This window comes from Penicillium solitum (assembly GCF_028829755.1).
Source record: "Penicillium solitum strain IBT 25940 chromosome Unknown utg000003l_segment0_segment0, whole genome shotgun sequence".
Lineage (NCBI taxonomy): Eukaryota > Fungi > Ascomycota > Eurotiomycetes > Eurotiales > Aspergillaceae > Penicillium > Penicillium solitum.
The window spans coordinates 3,268,159-3,285,903 of record NW_027072123.1 but is presented as its reverse complement, the minus strand read 5'-3'; the positions used below and the strand labels follow the sequence as shown (position 1 = coordinate 3,285,903).

Sequence of the window (17,745 nt, the reverse complement as noted above, 5' to 3'; positions counted from 1 at the left end):
ACAACGTAGGTTTGAGTCAGGGATGACTGATTGCACATTGTAACACTATATTTGGCATTCATGGCTGAGAACTGTGACGAAGAAGAAGAATACGTTCAAACAAGATTAGATTATCACGTCATTCTTAAAATCGTTACCGAGATAGGGGAGGCACATCAACATCAGATGAGGGGAAACCATCTGCAGTTTGGATGTCATCCATCGATAGTCTAAAAACCATGTAATAAAGCAATAAGATTAAAGTTCCGGGTAAAGGCGGGGGTACCGGACTATATATGTATAATGACCTACGCAACGCACGTTGTATAATTATATAACTCCTAGTCCTAGTACCTTTATACCTACATAGGTAGGTAGATTTCACCCCCGGAGCCCTGATGCCCCGGGAGACGAGTCCTCAGCCATGGAATGAGAGTGGATAGTATTTAGATAATCCTTTGCCGGCAGTAATAGCTAATATGACTAAAGTCCCTGGTGATACTTCGTCGCCCGCAACCACTCTACAAGGGTGGCGATTCTATCATCTCATTAATCTGATTGACGCATGAAATGTATTTAAACACAGAGGGATACGCCAGTAGTCATAAAGCCATCCCGCAACCGTCGCAGTGCCGTTCACATATTCTTTTGCTTTCTTTTTCCATCAATCCAACGAAACAATGTCTGGCTACAGGTCTGATGTCGTTACGAGATTTTCATTGTGGGCTTCTGCAGTGTGGCTATTGACGCGGTTCTATGAAATTCAACCTCGATCAACACTGTTACTATCTGGAGAGATAGTAAGCTCCTGGATTGTCGTCAACGTTATATTGATCTGCTATGGAACATTGTATAAACGCCATTACAGTCCCTTCAAAACAATACCTGGTCCGAAGGTATGTTTCATTACTTTCCTTGGTGGGAAATGCTAATAAATACAGTCTATCAACTGGCTGTATGATCATATTTTCGATATTTTTGATGAGCCCTTGGCTTTCAATGTCACGCAATGGATCAACGAAAGGGCCTATCCTGGGGGCCTATTGCATTTCTTCGGCCTATTCGGGTCTTCTTATATCGTTCCAACTAGCGCAGAGGCACTGACTGAGGTTCTTTCTACCCGCGCATATGATTATGAGAAGGCGAGTTCATTCAAAAGATATACGACCCGCTTCTGGGGTCATGGACTCGTATCACAAGAGCAGGAGGAGCACAAGAGGAACCGAAAGAATTATCTTCCGGTTTTCAATCAAACGAATATTGCCAAGCTGAAACCCATCTTGTTCGCGAAATCAATCCAATTCGTCGACCACATTTCGGAACTTTGCGCTACCGATGATACCAAACATACCGCCAAACCCAATTCTACGGTTGTTTCCATTACCAAGGTAACTGCCATGGTTTCACTAGATGTTACTGGCATCATTGCACTGGGAACCGATTTTGAAACCATCCTTGGCAAGAATCACGAAATTGTCGAGGCACATGAGATGCTGTTCTCTAGCAGCAAGGATAAACGGTTGCTATTCTTGCTATATAACATTGCGCCACGATGGGTTCTCGACCTACTACGCTTTCCTGTTGCGAACAAGATGGACCACGCACATAATATTCTGGCCAACGTTTGCCGGCAGATTCTTCGAGAACGGGTGGGAGAGCCTGGAAAGAGCGAAGCACAACCGCTTGATTTCGTTGAGAACCTTGGTCGATCCAATCTTTCTGACGAAACAAACGCTATTGCACAGCTTGTTGTTATTATAGGTGGCGGGTAAGTTTATTTTTTAACTACTGGACTGCTTAAAGAATCAAAAGTCTAATGTTTGCAGATACGAAAGCATTGGCAGCACGCTCGCTTGGGTGGTATACTGTCTTGCTCGCCATTCGAATGCTCAAGAAGATCTACGCAACGAACTGGCTGAATTCTGTGATGGCCTAGGGGATTTAAAAGCAGACTCGGAGTACGACAAACTACCAGTGCTCAATGCAGTGGTAATGGAAGCAACCCGGCTTTATCCCGCATTCACGCTATTATTTCGCAAAGCTATTCGTGATACAATTATCGGAGAGCAGCCTATACGAAAAGGCACCTTTGTTGGGATGTGTCCTCGAGCTATCAACTATGCTCATCACCTCTGGGGCTCTGATGCAGCAAAGTTTATTCCAGAACGATGGATTGATCGATCAGACCCAGGTAGTCCTAAGCTAGATCCATTAGGCGGTGCTCCTGCATCAATCTGTATGCTCTCGTACTCTTACGGGACGAGGAGCTGCGTTGGACGCGAGTTAGCATTGGCTCAGATGAAACGACAGATTGCTTTGATAGTGGCACGATTCAATGTTGAGCCGATGGACGACTATGATCCCCGTCCGTTCGGGTTATTTGCTACCAGCCCACCATCCAATCTCTTGGTTCGGTTCACAAAGTTGACTGTTTGATATTCATTGTATTCATTGTATTCATTGCTACATGACAGTTACAAATCGACATATACAGATGACCTGCTTTGAGTGGTAGTCCTTTGTTGTAGGGTAAAAAGAATACAAAGAGGTTCAACCTTCGACTACAATCTCTATAAAATCGAAGTATGTACGCTTTGATTAACACCCAGTTAATGGTTTGGTCGTGACTTTGTCGAAACGGTAACTATATAATATGGTCTTAGTATATTCGATCTAGCATATGGGTTAGTTATGCAGAGATGTTGTTCGGCCAGACCATTCTGATTAATGAGTCAAATAAATTTCTCCTTCTGACTTCACACTGTATCATCAATTATAGCTCTATGTTGCACTAGGCCCCCGGATACTGCCATAGTTAGCCATGGGATCTGCTAGTTAGTTATTTCCATCTCGCATGTACCACATTTCTTTTAATCCCAAGATTGTTGTTTTTTCTATCAACAAATTATTTCAATATTAGACAAGTGACTATTTGACAAAAGGCTGTTCGCTAGCCCACGGCACGCCCCCGCATTGGGGTAAAGAGGGAAGAATGCCCCGAAAGGTTCGAATTAGAAAACTCATAAAATTCTTGAATCTCTTCAACGATTACTAACTAATAGATATTCTCCTATGAAGGACTCGGTTATAAAGAAGATATAGGCTAGTAAGACAATAATCGGACATACACCGGAACATACTGTTGGCACTTCGATAATGCCAAGATGCCGAGTCGGCTATATGCGAACGACGTAAATGGTATATATTCGACCCAACCGAGAAGCTTCTCCAAAACATCAGAAAGAATTGCAACCATGTATCGATCACAACTCAAACATGCTCTACGGTCGCAACGGCCTACACTTTTGCGAGGTTCATGTCGAACTGGAATGTTCCCTCAAGGTCGCGTGGCATTCTCCACCTCAGGCCGGCGTGACATTATGGGGATGACCGGCTTTACCGAAGAGCAGCTTACAGTCCGTGAAGCGATCTCTCATATTTGTTCAAAATTCCCGAATACATATTGGCAGGAGCGTGATCAACAAGAAAAAGATCCAAAGGAATTCCATGCCGCATTGGCTAAGGATGGATGGCTTGGCATTGCTTTGCCCGAATCCCTCGGAGGCGCTGGTCTAGGTACAGTTACGCAGACGTTTTATTCTCGTACAAATCGCTGACTTTCTTCCAGGTATCTCTGAAGCCACAATGATGATGCAGACAATTACACAATCTGGCGCAGGTATGGCCGGTGCCCAGGCAATTCACGCCAACGTTTATGCCACACAGCCATTGGCTAAGTTCGGCACCAAGGAGCAGCTGGAGACGACCATTCCAAATATTATCAACGGCACATGGCGCACATGCTTTGGTGTCACCGAGCCAAACACTGGCCTTGAGACACTGAAGCTCACGACCTTGGCTAAAAAGACCAATGACGGATATTCGGTCACCGGGCAGAAGATCTGGATTACGTGCGCGCAAGTGGCGTCAAAGATGATCCTTCTCGCCCGAACAACGCCCCTTGAAGAAGTTAAGAAGACCAGCGAGGGTCTCTCTTTGTTTTGTATCGATATCGACCGTGAGAACCCTGGTTTGGATCTGCGCAAGATCAAGAAGATGGGCGGACGCGCTGTGGATGCGAACGAAGTCTTCTTTGAGAACTATAAGATTCCTGCGAACACATTAGTTGGCGAGGAGAACCAAGGCTTCAAGATCATCCTCCACGGCATGAACGCGGAGCGATGCCTTCTGGCCGGTGAGGCACTTGGTCTTGGTTATGCCGCTCTAGAAAAGGCCTCGCAGTACGCTAAGGACCGGGTTGTCTTTGGACGGCCAATTGGCCAGAACCAGGGTGTGGCGCATCCCTTGGCTGATGCATTCATGAAACTGGAGGCGGCGAAGCTGGCTACCTACCATGCAGCACGTCTGTATGATACCAACGATGGATCGGTGCCTTTCCATGAGATTGGTGTCGCGTGTAACAGTGCCAAGTATTTGGCTGCGGAGGCTGCTTTCACGGCGTGTGAGCGGGCAGTTCTGGCACATGGTGGTATGGGATATGCGGTTGAGTATGACGTGGAACGATATATGCGCGAATGTTTTGTACCTCGCATTGCGCCTGTGAGTCGAGAAATGATCTTGAATTACGTGAGCGAGAAGGTTCTTGATTTACCCAGAAGCTACTAGATACTATGTACAATAAATGAGCATAGAATCAAACACACATTTAGCTGTCAGATGAAAAGAAGCAGGAACTGTGTTTATTTCTAGGGATTTGAAATTTTCCTTTCTTTCGGTGTGCGAACTTCTGACTGTTTAAGGATTTTATGTCTTGTGTGGTTTTGCCAGGGACTAGTTGATCTAGGGCTCGATGGAAGTATGTTTCGATAAGTCTGATTAGCATCTTTGTGTCGACATCAGAGGTATGCCGCCGATTGGAAGTCTAGCGGTTTCCGGAAAAATGGCGCGGTATAGGAGACCCAACGCGAGCGGAGCATCGCACTGCCGAGAACCATGCAAATTCCCGCTCAAGCCATTCGGGTTTGGGGGAAGAATGTGAGCCTTGCCAATGGATGGTAGGCCATCGCTTAGAAACTGGTAATCGCCATGATTCATTCCCCATTCGAGGAAGATATCTAATCTTCCATGTTTCTGTAATCGGTCAGATATCATGCACAAGATCATGAGTTGACGTTGATAGGTACGTACATATATGTATGTAGTACTTGGGTGTAATTCTCGATGATTTCCGCAATTTCCCCTCACGCGTCCCCTGCGTTGGTTTTATTGTTGGGGGCTACCACTATGGAGGGAAAAAAGCAAAGGAAGAATCGTGATCTATACAACTCTAGCAAACCAGGGTATATATACCCTAGAAAAACCATCCGAAAAAAAAGCTCAGTCTACTAGCAAACAAGCATCTACGAGGTGGCCCAACACTTGTCCGATGTTAGTCTGCAAATGAGCGCTAGAATGCCCCGTCGACCAAAGGCTACACATACAGGGTAACAAGATCAATCGAGTGCATGGATGGCCTTTTAGCATATATGTGTGGATGTAAGTTGAATGTGCGCATTCCCCCAGTAACGGGCTGACAACGACGCGTCCCCAATTGGCGGGGAGTTATTGCCCTTCTCCGGTGCGATTGTCGGAGCGGCGGACCCACTCCCTTGAGCTTCCGTCTTTTATTTCTTGTCCCCCTCTCTTCTCCAGACTTTCAATTGTATTGCTCTATTTGGTGGTTTTGGGATAACATCCATTTCATCATGTTTCCTCAGACTCGGGCCCGTGTGCCCACCACTCTCCGGAGCTTGTCCCGGGCTAACCCTGTGTAAGTTGATACAATTGGATTTTGAGTCAATGGCTTCTCTGGTTACTAACTTCTTTTTCTTCTTTAGTCGGACTCTCTCAACCACTCTCCCTCGTTTCCAGAATGACAAGGCCCTCAACAAGGTCTCCCGCACCATTACCCAACCCAAGTCGCAGGGTGCCTCCCAGGCAATGCTGTACGCAGTTGGTTTGAAAGAGGAGGATATGAACAAGGCCCAGGTCGGAATTTCGTCAGTGTGGTTTAACGGCAACCCTTGCAACATGCATCTGCTTGACCTGAACAACAAGGTCCGCCAGGGTGTCCAGGATCAGGACTTGATTGGCTTCCAGTTCAACACCGTCGGTGTCAGTGATGCAATCAGTATGGGTACCACCGGTATGCGTTACTCTTTGCAGAGTCGTGACCTTATTGCCGATTCCGTCGAGACCGTGATGGGTGGACAGTGGTACGATGCCAACATCAGTATTCCCGGCTGTGACAAGAACATGCCCGGTGTTCTGATGGCTATGGGCCGTATCAACCGCCCCAGTCTGATGGTGTACGGTGGATCCATCAAGCCCGGCTGCGCTGCTACCCAGAACAACGCCGATATCGATATCGTGTCTGCTTTCCAGGCCTACGGTCAATTCCTTACCAAGGAGATCACCGAGCCCCAGCGCTTTGACGTCATCCGCCACGCCTGCCCCGGCGAGGGAGCTTGTGGTGGTATGTACACTGCCAACACCATGGCTTCCGCCATTGAGACCATGGGTATGACCCTTCCCGGCTCATCTTCCAACCCGGCAAACTCCCAGGCCAAGTACGTTGAGTGTCTCGCCGCTGGTGGTGCCATCAAGAGACTGCTCGCTGAGGACATTCGCCCTCGCGATATTCTTACTCGCCAGGCCTTCGAGAACGCCATGGTTGTTGTCAACATCACCGGTGGCTCTACCAACGCTGTGCTGCACTTGATTGCCATCGCTGACTCAGTCGGCATCAAGCTCACCATTGATGACTTCCAGTCCGTGTCCGACCGGATTCCCTTCCTGGCTGATCTCAAGCCCTCTGGCAAGTACGTCATGGCCGATCTGCACACTGTCGGTGGTACCCCCGCACTCCTGAAGCTGCTCCTCAAGGAGGGTCTTATTGATGGCTCTGGTATGACCGTTACTGGTGAGACCATGGCTCAGAACCTGGAGAAGCTCCCTGGCTTCCCCGACGACCAGAAGATCATCCGCCCCTTCTCCAACCCTATCAAGGAGACTGGTCACATTCAGATCCTCCGTGGCTCTCTGGCGCCCGGTGGTAGTGTCGGCAAGATCACCGGTAAGGAGGGCATGACCTTCACCGGAAAGGCCCGTGTGTTCGATGGTGAGGATGACTTCATCGCCGCTCTGGAGCGTGGAGAAATTAAGAAGGAGGAGAAGACCGTTGTTGTCATCCGCTACTGCGGTCCCAAGGGTGGCCCTGGAATGCCTGGTATGTGCAACAAATCTACATGATCGTTGACCATAATGCTAACAATTTTATAGAAATGCTCAAGCCCTCCAGTGCCCTCATGGGTTACGGTCTCGGTAACTCGTGTGCCCTCATCACTGACGGTCGTTTCTCCGGCGGTTCTCACGGTTTCTTGATCGGTCACATTGTCCCTGAGGCTGCCGTCGGTGGCCCCATCGGTCTTGTCAACGACGGTGACGTCATCACCATCGATGCCGACAAGCGCATTCTTGATGTCGAGCTCTCCGATGCTGACTTCGCCGCCCGCAAGGAGACGTGGGAAGCCCGCAAGGCTGCTGGCGATCTCCCCGAGACTGGTCTTACCATGCGTGGTACTCTAGGCAAATATGCCAGAAACGTCCAGGATGCCAGCCTGGGTTGTATCACTGATGCTGTAGAGTAAAATCTTTCCTTGGTTTTCTTTTTTATTTGGTCTCGGGCCCTGTCTGAAATACAAAAGCGATTCCCCGTTACGGAGCCTGTGTTATATATGATATCATTTTGAATAATACTTTCTTTCTTGTTCAATCCGATTACTTTCGGCAATTTTCATTTGTATTGGGCTCTTGTGTTCTACTTATCCTCCACACCATGCTCCATCACACGATCACAACGTATTAGTTGTTTTACCAGCCGCCCTGCACGTATCCTTGCCCTGGCACCAACACACATGAGGTGAACTACTTGCCATCGTGGCGTTGACAGCACGTATAGGACAGCTCCGGAGGAACCCTTCCTCCTAGGGCCTCAATGTAATATTGGAATTGCCCGATTTGGGCATTGAAGTGTTCCCCATTTTCAATCTATCTCTTGCTGTTCTTCATGTTATCCTGGAGTGTTGGCTCGCGATGGAGCGGCATGGATACCATGTGGTTGAGTAAGGTTCCGGGCACTTTTCGTTTGTTCATGACCCTCGTCTAGTAGCCTGGCGGCTTATCGGCATCCCCGAAGACTCAAAATGAGTCTCGGTGTGTGATTTCTTTGCTTGTTCGCCGGGGGGAGAAGCAGTCTTTTCTTCAGTCGTATCTTCAGCCTCTTCTTTAGTAAGGTACTTATCGGCTTCCGGTGCCTCCATGACTGCTGGAATGTTAGCCATGCATTCATCTCAGAAAGCCCAATCCTTCGGATTCCATGGCGTTCACCATTTGTGTATGGAATATAAGGTTGGGCTTGTAATGAATTGAAGGGGTGGGGATGGTATATATGCCCTTGTTTGAGGCAGAAGTGAGAATACGCCCAGTAAGTCTCGTGGGTTCAAATAATTGTGAATTAGGGGTTTCATATTAAGAACAATGTCCTCGCCGACATGTGAGACTTCAAACCACAGGATACATAGAAATGTAATTTTTCTTTCCCTAAGAGCTTTTACCCGATTAGGAAAATCCCCCCTTTTTTGGTTCGATTGTATAGCTAAGATTGATTAATAATGATATGAAGGCGCCAGTTGACACGATGATTGTCTCCGTCCCTAGTCGATTTCTTCAATCAAAACGACCAATGTGCGCCTGTCGTCGCTCCTCAATAGCGATACGATTGATCATTCTCTCCATTCTCTCGAGGGCCTGAAGGTCCTTTGCAGTGGCCCAAGACTCATGTACCAAGTATCGGATGGATGTCTGTATACCAATGACTGCATCTACAGCAGGCGGTACGAGTTGCTCGGGTGGGATGGACACAATGGCGTCGTCCAGTTGCTGTAGAGTGGGTTCACCTTCAACGATAAACCCGGCAACATTTAATACACCCTCGAAGTCCTCGTCCACGGGATGAGTGAAGTTTTCAAGGCTGGTGACCGTTCGACCATCAGGATTGAGCCGTGTGACGGTCTCGTAGAGAGTTGTCAGATCCGGTGATTTTGGGGCAGTGATGAACTCAATCTGCGGGTCCATTAAACTGCTTTTCCGGAAGGCTCTGTAAATAATCGCGTTTGCAACGTCATGACGCCAGCTCCGGGTGGTCCAGGATATGGTGTGATAAAGACTCATCGTGTGGACTGGATTTTGGGGTAATTCCATACCGGCCACAATATACGCAAGCCATTGCCTGCGGTAGTAGTGTTTGAGAGTTTGAGAAATTCCCAGGTTGATCGGCTGCTGCTCATTCGATGTGCGAGTTTGAGTGGGAAACAGTTGGACATGCACATTCGGAGGCGGCGGCGTAGCTTCGACGGCAGCTTGGTGGTCTGGATGATTGTCTAACAGAAGCAAAACTCGGCGCTCCCCTACATGGCCGTAGAAGAAGAGCAGCCACTCTTGCATGATCGATTGCGTTAGCCAGGCCTGCCGGTGATATCGCCAATGGCAGTCCATAGCTTTGAGATTGGCCTTGCGAAGCGCCTCTGGCGTATGTGTATGTCCGATGAACCAAAGGGGTAGCCGATCTGCCCCAGTGCTGTTGGTACAGAGCATGAGGCAGACGCGGGAATTTTCCCTGTTTGTTGTTAATTGGTCCTCAGCCGGGGAAGCGCCGAATGGTGGCTTTCGCCAGAAAAGGCCGGTCTCGTCCATGTTGTAAATATCGTCTTCTGGAAATTCACCACATAGCGTCTTCATTGCTTTCATTTCCTTGCGACCAGCTTGGGGTGGGGGCAGAGACACGCCATCCTGGCGATTATGGACCTGGGTGGCATATCGTTTCTTAAATCTATTTAACCACCCATTGCTAAAGTGAGGAAGTGGCAGGGTCTGGTATTCCGGAATTTGATTCCAGATTTCACGTGCTTTGGTAATAATAACTTCGGCCGTGGGTGTGGATTCTTGGCTCGCAAGCCATTCATAAAGTGGTGTCTCCAAGAGGGGCCATTGCGGTGCCAGTTGACGTCTTAAAGTGGATGCCGGACCAGCATCGAGGTGGTCGAACTTATTGGAGAGAATAGCTGAGATGGTCGATTGGGAGAGGCTCCGTCCATAGGTTCGTTCAAACCAAGCAGAACATTGGGATTGCGATGGACGGGGGTTTTGACTTTGTGCCCAAACTCGAAGAGCTTGTTTTTGGGTCCCCAAAATCCCCAAAGCTGGACGTTTTGATGGTGTGGACATGATAATAATGGCTGATGCAATTCACTTGGGAAATAATTTTCGGCGGGCGCGTGGGAAAGTCAGCTAATCAATAATACCGTAATTACGATATGTTTCCATACCTACATTACACAGTCAACAGCATTTAACGCAGTGGTAACTGTGTTATGCTCGGTTTTATTACAATTATCGTCTATTCAGCACGTCGATATTCCTTCCACTGAACAACTACCTATATGGAGGTCACACAATTCAACATCCTCTTTTGTTCAATCCAGATGAAATATTAAATTGAGTTACTCCAGGCCAAGCAAATTTAAATGAACCACAACTACAGCATTTACCGCTCATAGTACCTATTATTAGAGGACATCAAGAAGGAACGGATTCAATATCCCCGAGTTGGAAAGAGCATTGAAGGAAAATGGCCAAGTTGGCGACCTCGGGACTATCGCTCGGTGCATATTCCGCGGCTAGGTCTTGTTTCTCTGCGCTTTTTACTTCGTTGGCGCGTGTTTCGTTGGGTGCTAATCGCTTTGTTTACCATCAGGGGCTAATCTACTAGTTCATGAACCCATCTCGATTGAGTTTCCTTTGGGTTCTTCGACGTCACGATCTAGTACCTCCGATATCCCGTAGCACCTACTCTCTTCTTTTCAGCACGGTGACCACAAGACCCAGCAATACAGGAGATGCGCGCATGTGAAGAATCGGGTGTAAGGCTTACCCATTCAGGAATTAAAGCATCAACAAATCAAAGTAAATTAATATAACGGGAAAGGAATCACAGGTATCAATATACATATCTAGAAGGGCAGACCCATTCACGCACGGAAGGAAAACAATTGAAAGCCAACACCACAACCCCAAAAAGATAAAGACCTCGCCGAGGCCGCCCTGACTCGACGCGACATTCCCCATCCCATCCGTATCTCGAAAGTTTTAACACATGTTTAGGAACGATACCCTGGAGTGCTGCCTGGTGCCTCCCAGATAATAGGATGACCCTCCAGCTCTGTGGCCATCCCGCCTGCACGGGGCTGTGGAGGAGGTTCATTCCAGCTCCAGTGGCCCTGTTGCGCTGACGGGGAACCGGGACCGGAGGAAACTCCTATCCCAGGTGACAAGGTGCGCACATTCGGATCCGGACTAGAGAAGGCGGTGACATCGCTATGGGTTGCCCTGTGGGTAGGTCTCTGGGTAGGGACACTACTGCTTCCCGCTTCACTTTTCCCGTTGCCATGTCCCTCGCCATGGTTGAACATTGCCCAACGTGCGGTTCGTTCCGTGCGCTCATCTTGCGAAGACATCCACTGCGAGTACACGCGGTTGCGGCCGAGAACGAAGAACAATGCCACCAATATGGCTACGAAGACCACGGCTGCAACGGCGATACCTGCAATGGCCCCCGAGCTGAGGCCATGCTTACTGTCAGAAGAGTTACCATTGCCGCTTGTGTCGTTACCGCTGGAACCGCCGCCGTCGCCTTCGGGGGGCATGGACTGGCCTGGGACTAGCATATATTCGTATTTCAGAGCTTTTGCGTATTGCGTTTCCCACGTCTGGGTTTTGTTCTGTTGGTTCAAAAGTCAGTTTGAATCCGTGCTCGAGGGAAACCGAGGGTCATACCTCGTTGATCACCCCGACCATTCCATTTTTCAAGCATGAGTCTATCGCAGTGCAATAGAAGAATGTGGGCTACGTCAAACCATTGTTAGCTTTAGTCCAAGGTTGTGGCCATGGGGTCGGATTATATGCATACCTTGGTATCGTTGACTCGCAGGGACCAAGTTGGGGCCTGCATTGCATATATTAGTCGCGTTGTTTTGATGAAGATTTTATCTTGCTTCTCAACTCACTGGTCCGACGAGTTGTCCATCCTGCTCATTGAAATCCGCGAAGGCCCCGGAGTAAAAGATGTTTCCGCTTGCCGGTACACAAGGAGCGAGATAATCTGCTTTCACAACAGAATGATTTGTTGGGTAAAATTCGAAGACCACGATATCGCCCGGATTGGCCGTTATATTGGCTGGAACAAATTGATGCGGATCTGTCTTAGGTCCCACCTGGATTGTGTGGGTGCTGGTACCGGTCGCGGAGGAGGTCGTGGTGGTGGCAGTTGCAGCTGCTGAAGAGCCGGCAGCCACTGCCATGGTTGCCAAAGCTAGCCATGCCAGTGGCCATGTTAATCGACTCACAAACATCATGTACCGGGGAGGGCTGACGGTCTGTCAACGCAATATGCACACCGCAAGCTAGTGATTTGGAATTTTCCACAGTAGGAGAAAATGGGGACGAGGGTGAGAAAAGAGGACTAGGTTAGAAGACAAAGAATTCAAATTCCTAAGCCAGGTCTTGGACAAGGATGAGTAGTATTGGGAATGCGTTTGGGCTGAGCACACTGCACAATGGACCTTTGACGGCTTCTTCTGATAGGAAGAGTGACCTCGCCTGCAGTAGTTACTGGGTTAGTACTCCGTATGTAGATCAACTTCCTAATTGGCCATTCACCTAACGCATAGCGCGCTTGCAAAGGGTACATTTACTCTTACAGGTGCATTATTTCTCTTCCAGATGCAAACCTTTCTGTCTCCCCAAGGACCCTCGTACCTCACTCTAAGCACTATGTAGAAGCATCCACTGCTCTCTTCAGCTCAGATTAATGGAACCCTAACCATGCTAATAGGTGGTACGGGATTTGCTACGGTCAGCAAAACCAACGCTTGCATGGATGAATCCTCCCATGCGCCGCCACCCCACCACTTCTTCCCCTCGGGCCTCTTTGTTTTATTTAAAGACTTTCTGCGCCTCACAAAGACTTGAGTCTGATGGATTTGTTTTAATTTTTGACTTTAATATTTCAAAGGATTTGAAACGGTACTCAAACATAATTCGGAGTGCGGTCGCAAGAAAACTTGATATCACATCTACATGACTCGAGAATCCTTGTGTCACATGAAGTACTCCGTACAGAGAATCCAGACCACTCTGTGTAATTTAATATATTTTTCCAAACAATTATTATGACATCGCTGAGACCATTAGCATCGTATCGGCAGCCCTTGCTTGAAATAGTTTAGGTCTTGTCTGTATAGGGCTAGCCCACGTTGCCTTGTGAGGCTGAGGGACTGCCACGATCTGATCAATGGTCAATGCCAAGACTCGTATAACTGTTGGTTGGAATAAAATGGATGTATATGATTCGAGGACTTATTAGGTCAATGCTGTTGCCAAGGATTTCTTTTCAATCTCTGCCCTTCCCATGATGCCTTTGTCTCAGCATTCAATGCCAATTTCAGATTCCTTTGTTATTTAGCCTATAGAAGTTTGGATTCGCTGAGTATGTCAGGTTGATAACCGCGTCTCCACCCCCACATTTAACGGTACTTTTCGAAAACGAGGGATGAGTTCTGATAAGCGCAATCACTTTGCTAAGTTTCATCCGAATGGAATGTTGGACTGCTTTGATTAGTGTGAGAATTCGATTGCAAAATACAACGTGAGGATGAAATCAGGCCAAGATAGAAGTGGTAGAATAAACCGTCAAGGCTAGAAAATTCGCGAGCCAAGCACGTGTCAAAGGAGCTTTGAAATCTAAGATTTTTACAAGATCAAGAGCTTAGAGTGTGGATTTTCATTTCTCTATTTACGCATCACGAAAAGGCGCCTGTTCTATTAGCCGCGCTTGGCTATTCAGCCTTCTTTGTTCGTCTCGCTAATGCTCTTTCATCATCGATCTTTCAAATTCTGACGAAACCTTGCACGCTAACTACTATTATCCTTATGCCTAGAGTGGCAGGTTGTTCAAAAACATTCTATTGTGAAAATCCACCACCACATTCCAATTAAATACTAAAGATGCAATCTCGAGAATTGCTAGATGAATGCACTGTATACAAGCAGATAATCACTCTTCTCTCTTCCACTCTAATTATTACTATATTTTTCTATTATATATGGGTTCGGCAGCACCCAGTAGGTGCGGACGAAGGTGGCGTGAACCAGCCCCTGCCACTCCTGCACCGTCTCGTGGGAGTGCGTCGCTGCGATCGCGTCGAAGCTCCGGCGAAACAGCTCGCGGTACGGCTTGGACGCCCAGTGCTGTCGCTGCACCAGCTCCCCCTACATCCCGTCGCCGTCCCACCCCCAGAGAAACGCGAACATGGTGTCGATATGCTTGATCTGGATCCCCCTAGCTCCCAGCGGGTACGTATGGTCGGCCAGCCGCCCGCCCGGCATATGGATTTATCTGTTCAATTCGATCAGGTTGCCGAATGCGGCCTACGGGTATAGTACCGCCCGTGCCGCCAACACGACCTACGGGGGCTGCTAACGCTGCAGACCCTCCTAGATCCCCAGAGATGAGACCCCGCGACGACACGCCATCATCAATATTATCACCGTTATCGTCTGTCATCAACCCCCTCTGTGCCATCTGACGACGAGCAGGACGATGAGGAGGACAAACAGGAGGACGACGAGGACGAGCCTCTTCCTCGCCCTCAAAAGCGGCTACGCCGTACTCCTAAGAATCCACTTGCTAGCTGTGGCTGTGCCCTTACAAATGCCGCAATCCGGCGTATTCTAAGGGGGACCAAGCTCCCGACCGATACCCTCAAGAAGCAGCTGCTCCGACAGGTTGGAAAGGCAATGGCGACCCGGAGTGCTGTATATACCCCTCTATCACTATCTCTCTGCAATCTCTATACCCACGGGCTGTGTAAACGCTTAGGCCTTTGGAATTGCTCCGACGGTTAGGTGAGCTATACGCAAACCTTAGGGTATAGGATAAGATGAAAGGTCGGCATAAGGGTTGGTTCAAAAATGTGGTGAGTAATCTAAAAACGGGATGGCGGTTCCTGATCGCGGGTTGGTACGCCGAGGATTGCGAACCTAGCGCTTATACAATCGTTGACGTTCGCTCGACTGTATAAGCGCTGCTGCGGCCGAGACGCCGACCCCGCTGTTCGGGATCTCGGTCAGTAGCTAGATCGAGACGGAAGCATTGTACTACCAGGGCTATTTGAATGTCTGGGTGAGGATTTCGACGGGAATCACCCGGGTGGCCTACGGCATCTGATAATGGAGGAATTCAATATATATGACTGGCATTACCTGGCCCGCCCGTCGAAACCTCACATTGGCTAGGCCAGAAATATGTGATTTAGCTTGGTGCAACAGATACTTCGGCAGGGCCCCGCATACTATGCGTTCTGCGTACGATGCCGTCCGGATCATGCGTGGAAGCTGGTGTCATTCCCCTACTATGCCAAGCGCACGTACCCCGGAGAACGCACCTTCTTTCACCACATTGACGTCAATATCATCGACTTTGTGCGCATTGGGCGGGACATCCTGGTCCAGCAAGGTGTCTTCCACTCGGCGAGCTCGCAGCCCCGCTTCCTGATCTTTTGCCACTGGCCTCTCACCATGTGGCTAGTCCAAATGTTCCTCGGCACCCTCCCCCTCGACTTTGTGGTTGTCCGGGTCGGCATGCCGAACAGTCTGCGCTCCAACACCATTGCCCTCTTTAACGACCCCAGCTCGTCCATCCAGGCCCTCGTGACCACGTACAACTGCGGTGCCATCGGCCTCAACATGCACTCGCAATGCAGCCGCATCATCCTGATGGAGTCAGCTCTCAACCACAACTCCCTATTCCAGACTATCGGGCGTATCCACCGCCTCGGTCAGCGGGAGTAGCAGCGGGCGTGGCTGCTATTTATGGACCACACCATCCAGAGGTACATGGAGTTCAACAACACGGCCAAGGTGCTCCCGCAGATTGCCGCCCAATACCGCCCTTTCCTCGAGCGACAGGTCCCCGAGTCCACCGAAGATCGTGACGCGACTATTGAGCAACTCGCCAACCAGCTGCTAAGCCTCATGCTTGGCATCGGCTCAGACTGTGCGGATCGGTTGACGATGGAAGACTACCGGGACCTTGGGTTGAAAGGCAAGAGTAAGAGCGGTCGGCAGTACTCCTTGCGTGGCTCCTCCTCCAAACACTAAACCTTGGTTTCCTAGCTCTCAATTGATCCTGATACCTCTTCTGCTTTCTCCCCACCTTAGTAGTAGTCCTCCAACACCTTGTAAGGATATGGACTATGTACGACTAGAACTGATAGCTCGGAATTGGACAAACGTTCGTTTTTTTGTGAATTGTTGGTTTGCTAGTCGACGCTCCCGTTAATGCGTACTGCAATTTATAGCGGGTGATATTGAAGAATCCGCTACGATTAGCTACACCAGTCCTATATGAAGGCGGTTGGTGACAGTAACGTTGCACGTAAAGTGTTCGTTGAAGAATCTCCTTTAAGCGTATGAAGGTCAGAATTGTTTTATGCCAGATGTGCTTCCTCGCCCCTTGGAATTTTGTGAAACGCTATACGGCCTGTAAAGGGGGTGGCCCTTAGCGCTAAACGCCGCCGGTGTCTCATGTCTCATGCCGAGGCTAGAACAACGATCGAAAATTTGGCGCATATTCAGGCAACCTGGCGTTTGGAAATGATAGGTAACGAAGCACTCGAGCTAAATGTTGAATAATTGATCTCCGAGTGTGAATAATCTACCCTTCAGAAGAGGCCATAGTCTTATGTATTTAAAAATATCCATTGGAACCTTGGGGCTCAACGGTCGGAGGCCCAAGCCCTAAGACACATAATGAACTAGGAGGCTTAGCATCAGAGATCTCGTCTTATTTAGGTATTGCAATGCGTTCCGAGTCCCTTGACGTCTGTATACAGTCGGATTTCGGGCACATAGTGACTGAACCTCCAGATTCTCCTTTAATGATCGGCTTAAGATGTACAAAGTACGGAGTACAAAGTAGAGTCTGAGCAAGATCTGCAACCGTGGTAAATACTAGTTCGACAAGCGTGTTTCAAACATAGTATGTTTGCCGCGACTTCAGCTGCTCTCCCCTCCCAAGCCATACAATAATAATGATCAATTGCAGCACATTCTACTCCGTACTCCGTATAAAAAACCCGCCTTATTGATCCTGAATCTGGACTAGTGGAGCATTTCTGGGGCTTGATGTCTCCCTTTGATCTAGCGCATTCCTTCGTAGTGTTCATCCCCTAGCCATGAGTCTCACACTGTACCAAACATCCAATATCACTGGTTTATATTGTACATTACCCTCCTTTAGCAGCGAATATTGCAGCGTGAAGTATGCTGGATGTTGGTACATCGATGTACCATGTACTCCGTACGAACATTGCCATTGTTGTTTTCGCTATAAATAAACATTGATATGTACGTAATTAAATCGAAGGTTTGATTTTTAAATCTGCTAGTTTCATTTAAAAACTTGTTGATCTTCATTCCATTCCATTTTCCCGGCGAATTGGGGCGCATACTGGCGCCGATCTATCGAGGTCTGGAGTCTGTCTGGTTTCTTGGCGACGAAAAAAATCGACCTCGGATGTGTTCCTTGACATCCCAACTGTACAGAAACCACCGAGGGACTTCCTAACCACGGTTCTGGGTGGGGACAAC

The 17,745-nt window shown here is 48.5% G+C and overlaps 6 protein-coding genes across 6 annotated transcripts; 4 read left to right on the top strand and 2 right to left on the bottom strand.

Moving 5' to 3' along the window:
• Window positions 1-659: 659 nt before the first annotated feature.
• N7455_005159 (cytochrome P450) lies at window positions 660-2,415 on the top strand (the record flags this gene model as incomplete). The annotated part of the gene is made up of 4 exons (XM_065604972.1): window positions 660-673; window positions 848-875; window positions 921-1,747; window positions 1,806-2,415. The coding sequence occupies 4 exons, from the start codon at window positions 660-662 to the stop codon at window positions 2,413-2,415; spliced, it is 1,479 nt and encodes a 492-aa protein (XP_065461872.1).
• An 818-nt stretch (window positions 2,416-3,233) lies between these two features.
• On the top strand, window positions 3,234-4,605 carry N7455_005158 (acyl-CoA dehydrogenase family protein; the record flags this gene model as incomplete). The annotated part of the gene is made up of 2 exons (XM_040955369.2): window positions 3,234-3,555; window positions 3,608-4,605. 2 exons carry the CDS (start codon window positions 3,234-3,236, stop codon window positions 4,603-4,605), a joined length of 1,320 nt encoding a protein of 439 aa, XP_040814181.2.
• A 1,050-nt stretch (window positions 4,606-5,655) lies between these two features.
• ilv3 (dihydroxy-acid dehydratase ILV3) lies at window positions 5,656-7,723 on the top strand. The gene is made up of 3 exons (XM_040955469.2): window positions 5,656-5,749; window positions 5,817-7,207; window positions 7,261-7,723. The coding sequence occupies exons 1-3, from the start codon at window positions 5,685-5,687 to the stop codon at window positions 7,626-7,628; spliced, it is 1,824 nt and encodes a 607-aa protein (XP_040814168.2). The 5' UTR covers window positions 5,656-5,684; the 3' UTR covers window positions 7,629-7,723.
• Window positions 7,724-8,706: 983 nt separating this feature from the next.
• N7455_005156 (uncharacterized protein) lies at window positions 8,707-10,263 on the bottom strand (the record flags this gene model as incomplete). The annotated part of the gene is made up of 1 exon (XM_040955466.2): window positions 8,707-10,263. One exon carries the CDS (start codon window positions 10,261-10,263, stop codon window positions 8,707-8,709), a length of 1,557 nt encoding a protein of 518 aa, XP_040814065.2.
• Window positions 10,264-11,195: 932 nt separating this feature from the next.
• N7455_005155 (cupredoxin domain-containing protein) lies at window positions 11,196-12,446 on the bottom strand (the record flags this gene model as incomplete). Its single annotated transcript, XM_040955383.2, has 4 exons — window positions 11,196-11,816; window positions 11,872-11,940; window positions 12,005-12,040; window positions 12,102-12,446. The coding sequence occupies 4 exons, from the start codon at window positions 12,444-12,446 to the stop codon at window positions 11,196-11,198; spliced, it is 1,071 nt and encodes a 356-aa protein (XP_040814162.2).
• Window positions 12,447-14,100: 1,654 nt separating this feature from the next.
• Window positions 14,101-16,254, top strand: N7455_005154 (C-terminal helicase domain-containing protein; the record flags this gene model as incomplete). Its single annotated transcript, XM_065604971.1, has 7 exons — window positions 14,101-14,529; window positions 14,594-14,650; window positions 14,692-14,910; window positions 14,975-15,000; window positions 15,178-15,220; window positions 15,424-15,941; window positions 15,987-16,254. The coding sequence occupies 7 exons, from the start codon at window positions 14,101-14,103 to the stop codon at window positions 16,252-16,254; spliced, it is 1,560 nt and encodes a 519-aa protein (XP_065461871.1).
• Window positions 16,255-17,745: the final 1,491 nt, after the last annotated feature.

Bases quoted from the DNA above. Each gene is read 5' to 3' on its own strand.
- ilv3 (XM_040955469.2), top strand. From the start codon at position 5,685: ATGTTTCCTCAGACTCGGGCCCGTGTGCCCACCACTCTCCGGAGCTTG. The intron at 5,750-5,816 runs GTAAGTTGATAC...TTTCTTCTTTAG, and splicing joins TTGTCCCGGGCTAACCCTGT to TCGGACTCTCTCAACCACTC. The intron at 7,208-7,260 runs GTATGTGCAACA...ACAATTTTATAG, and splicing joins GGGTGGCCCTGGAATGCCTG to AAATGCTCAAGCCCTCCAGT.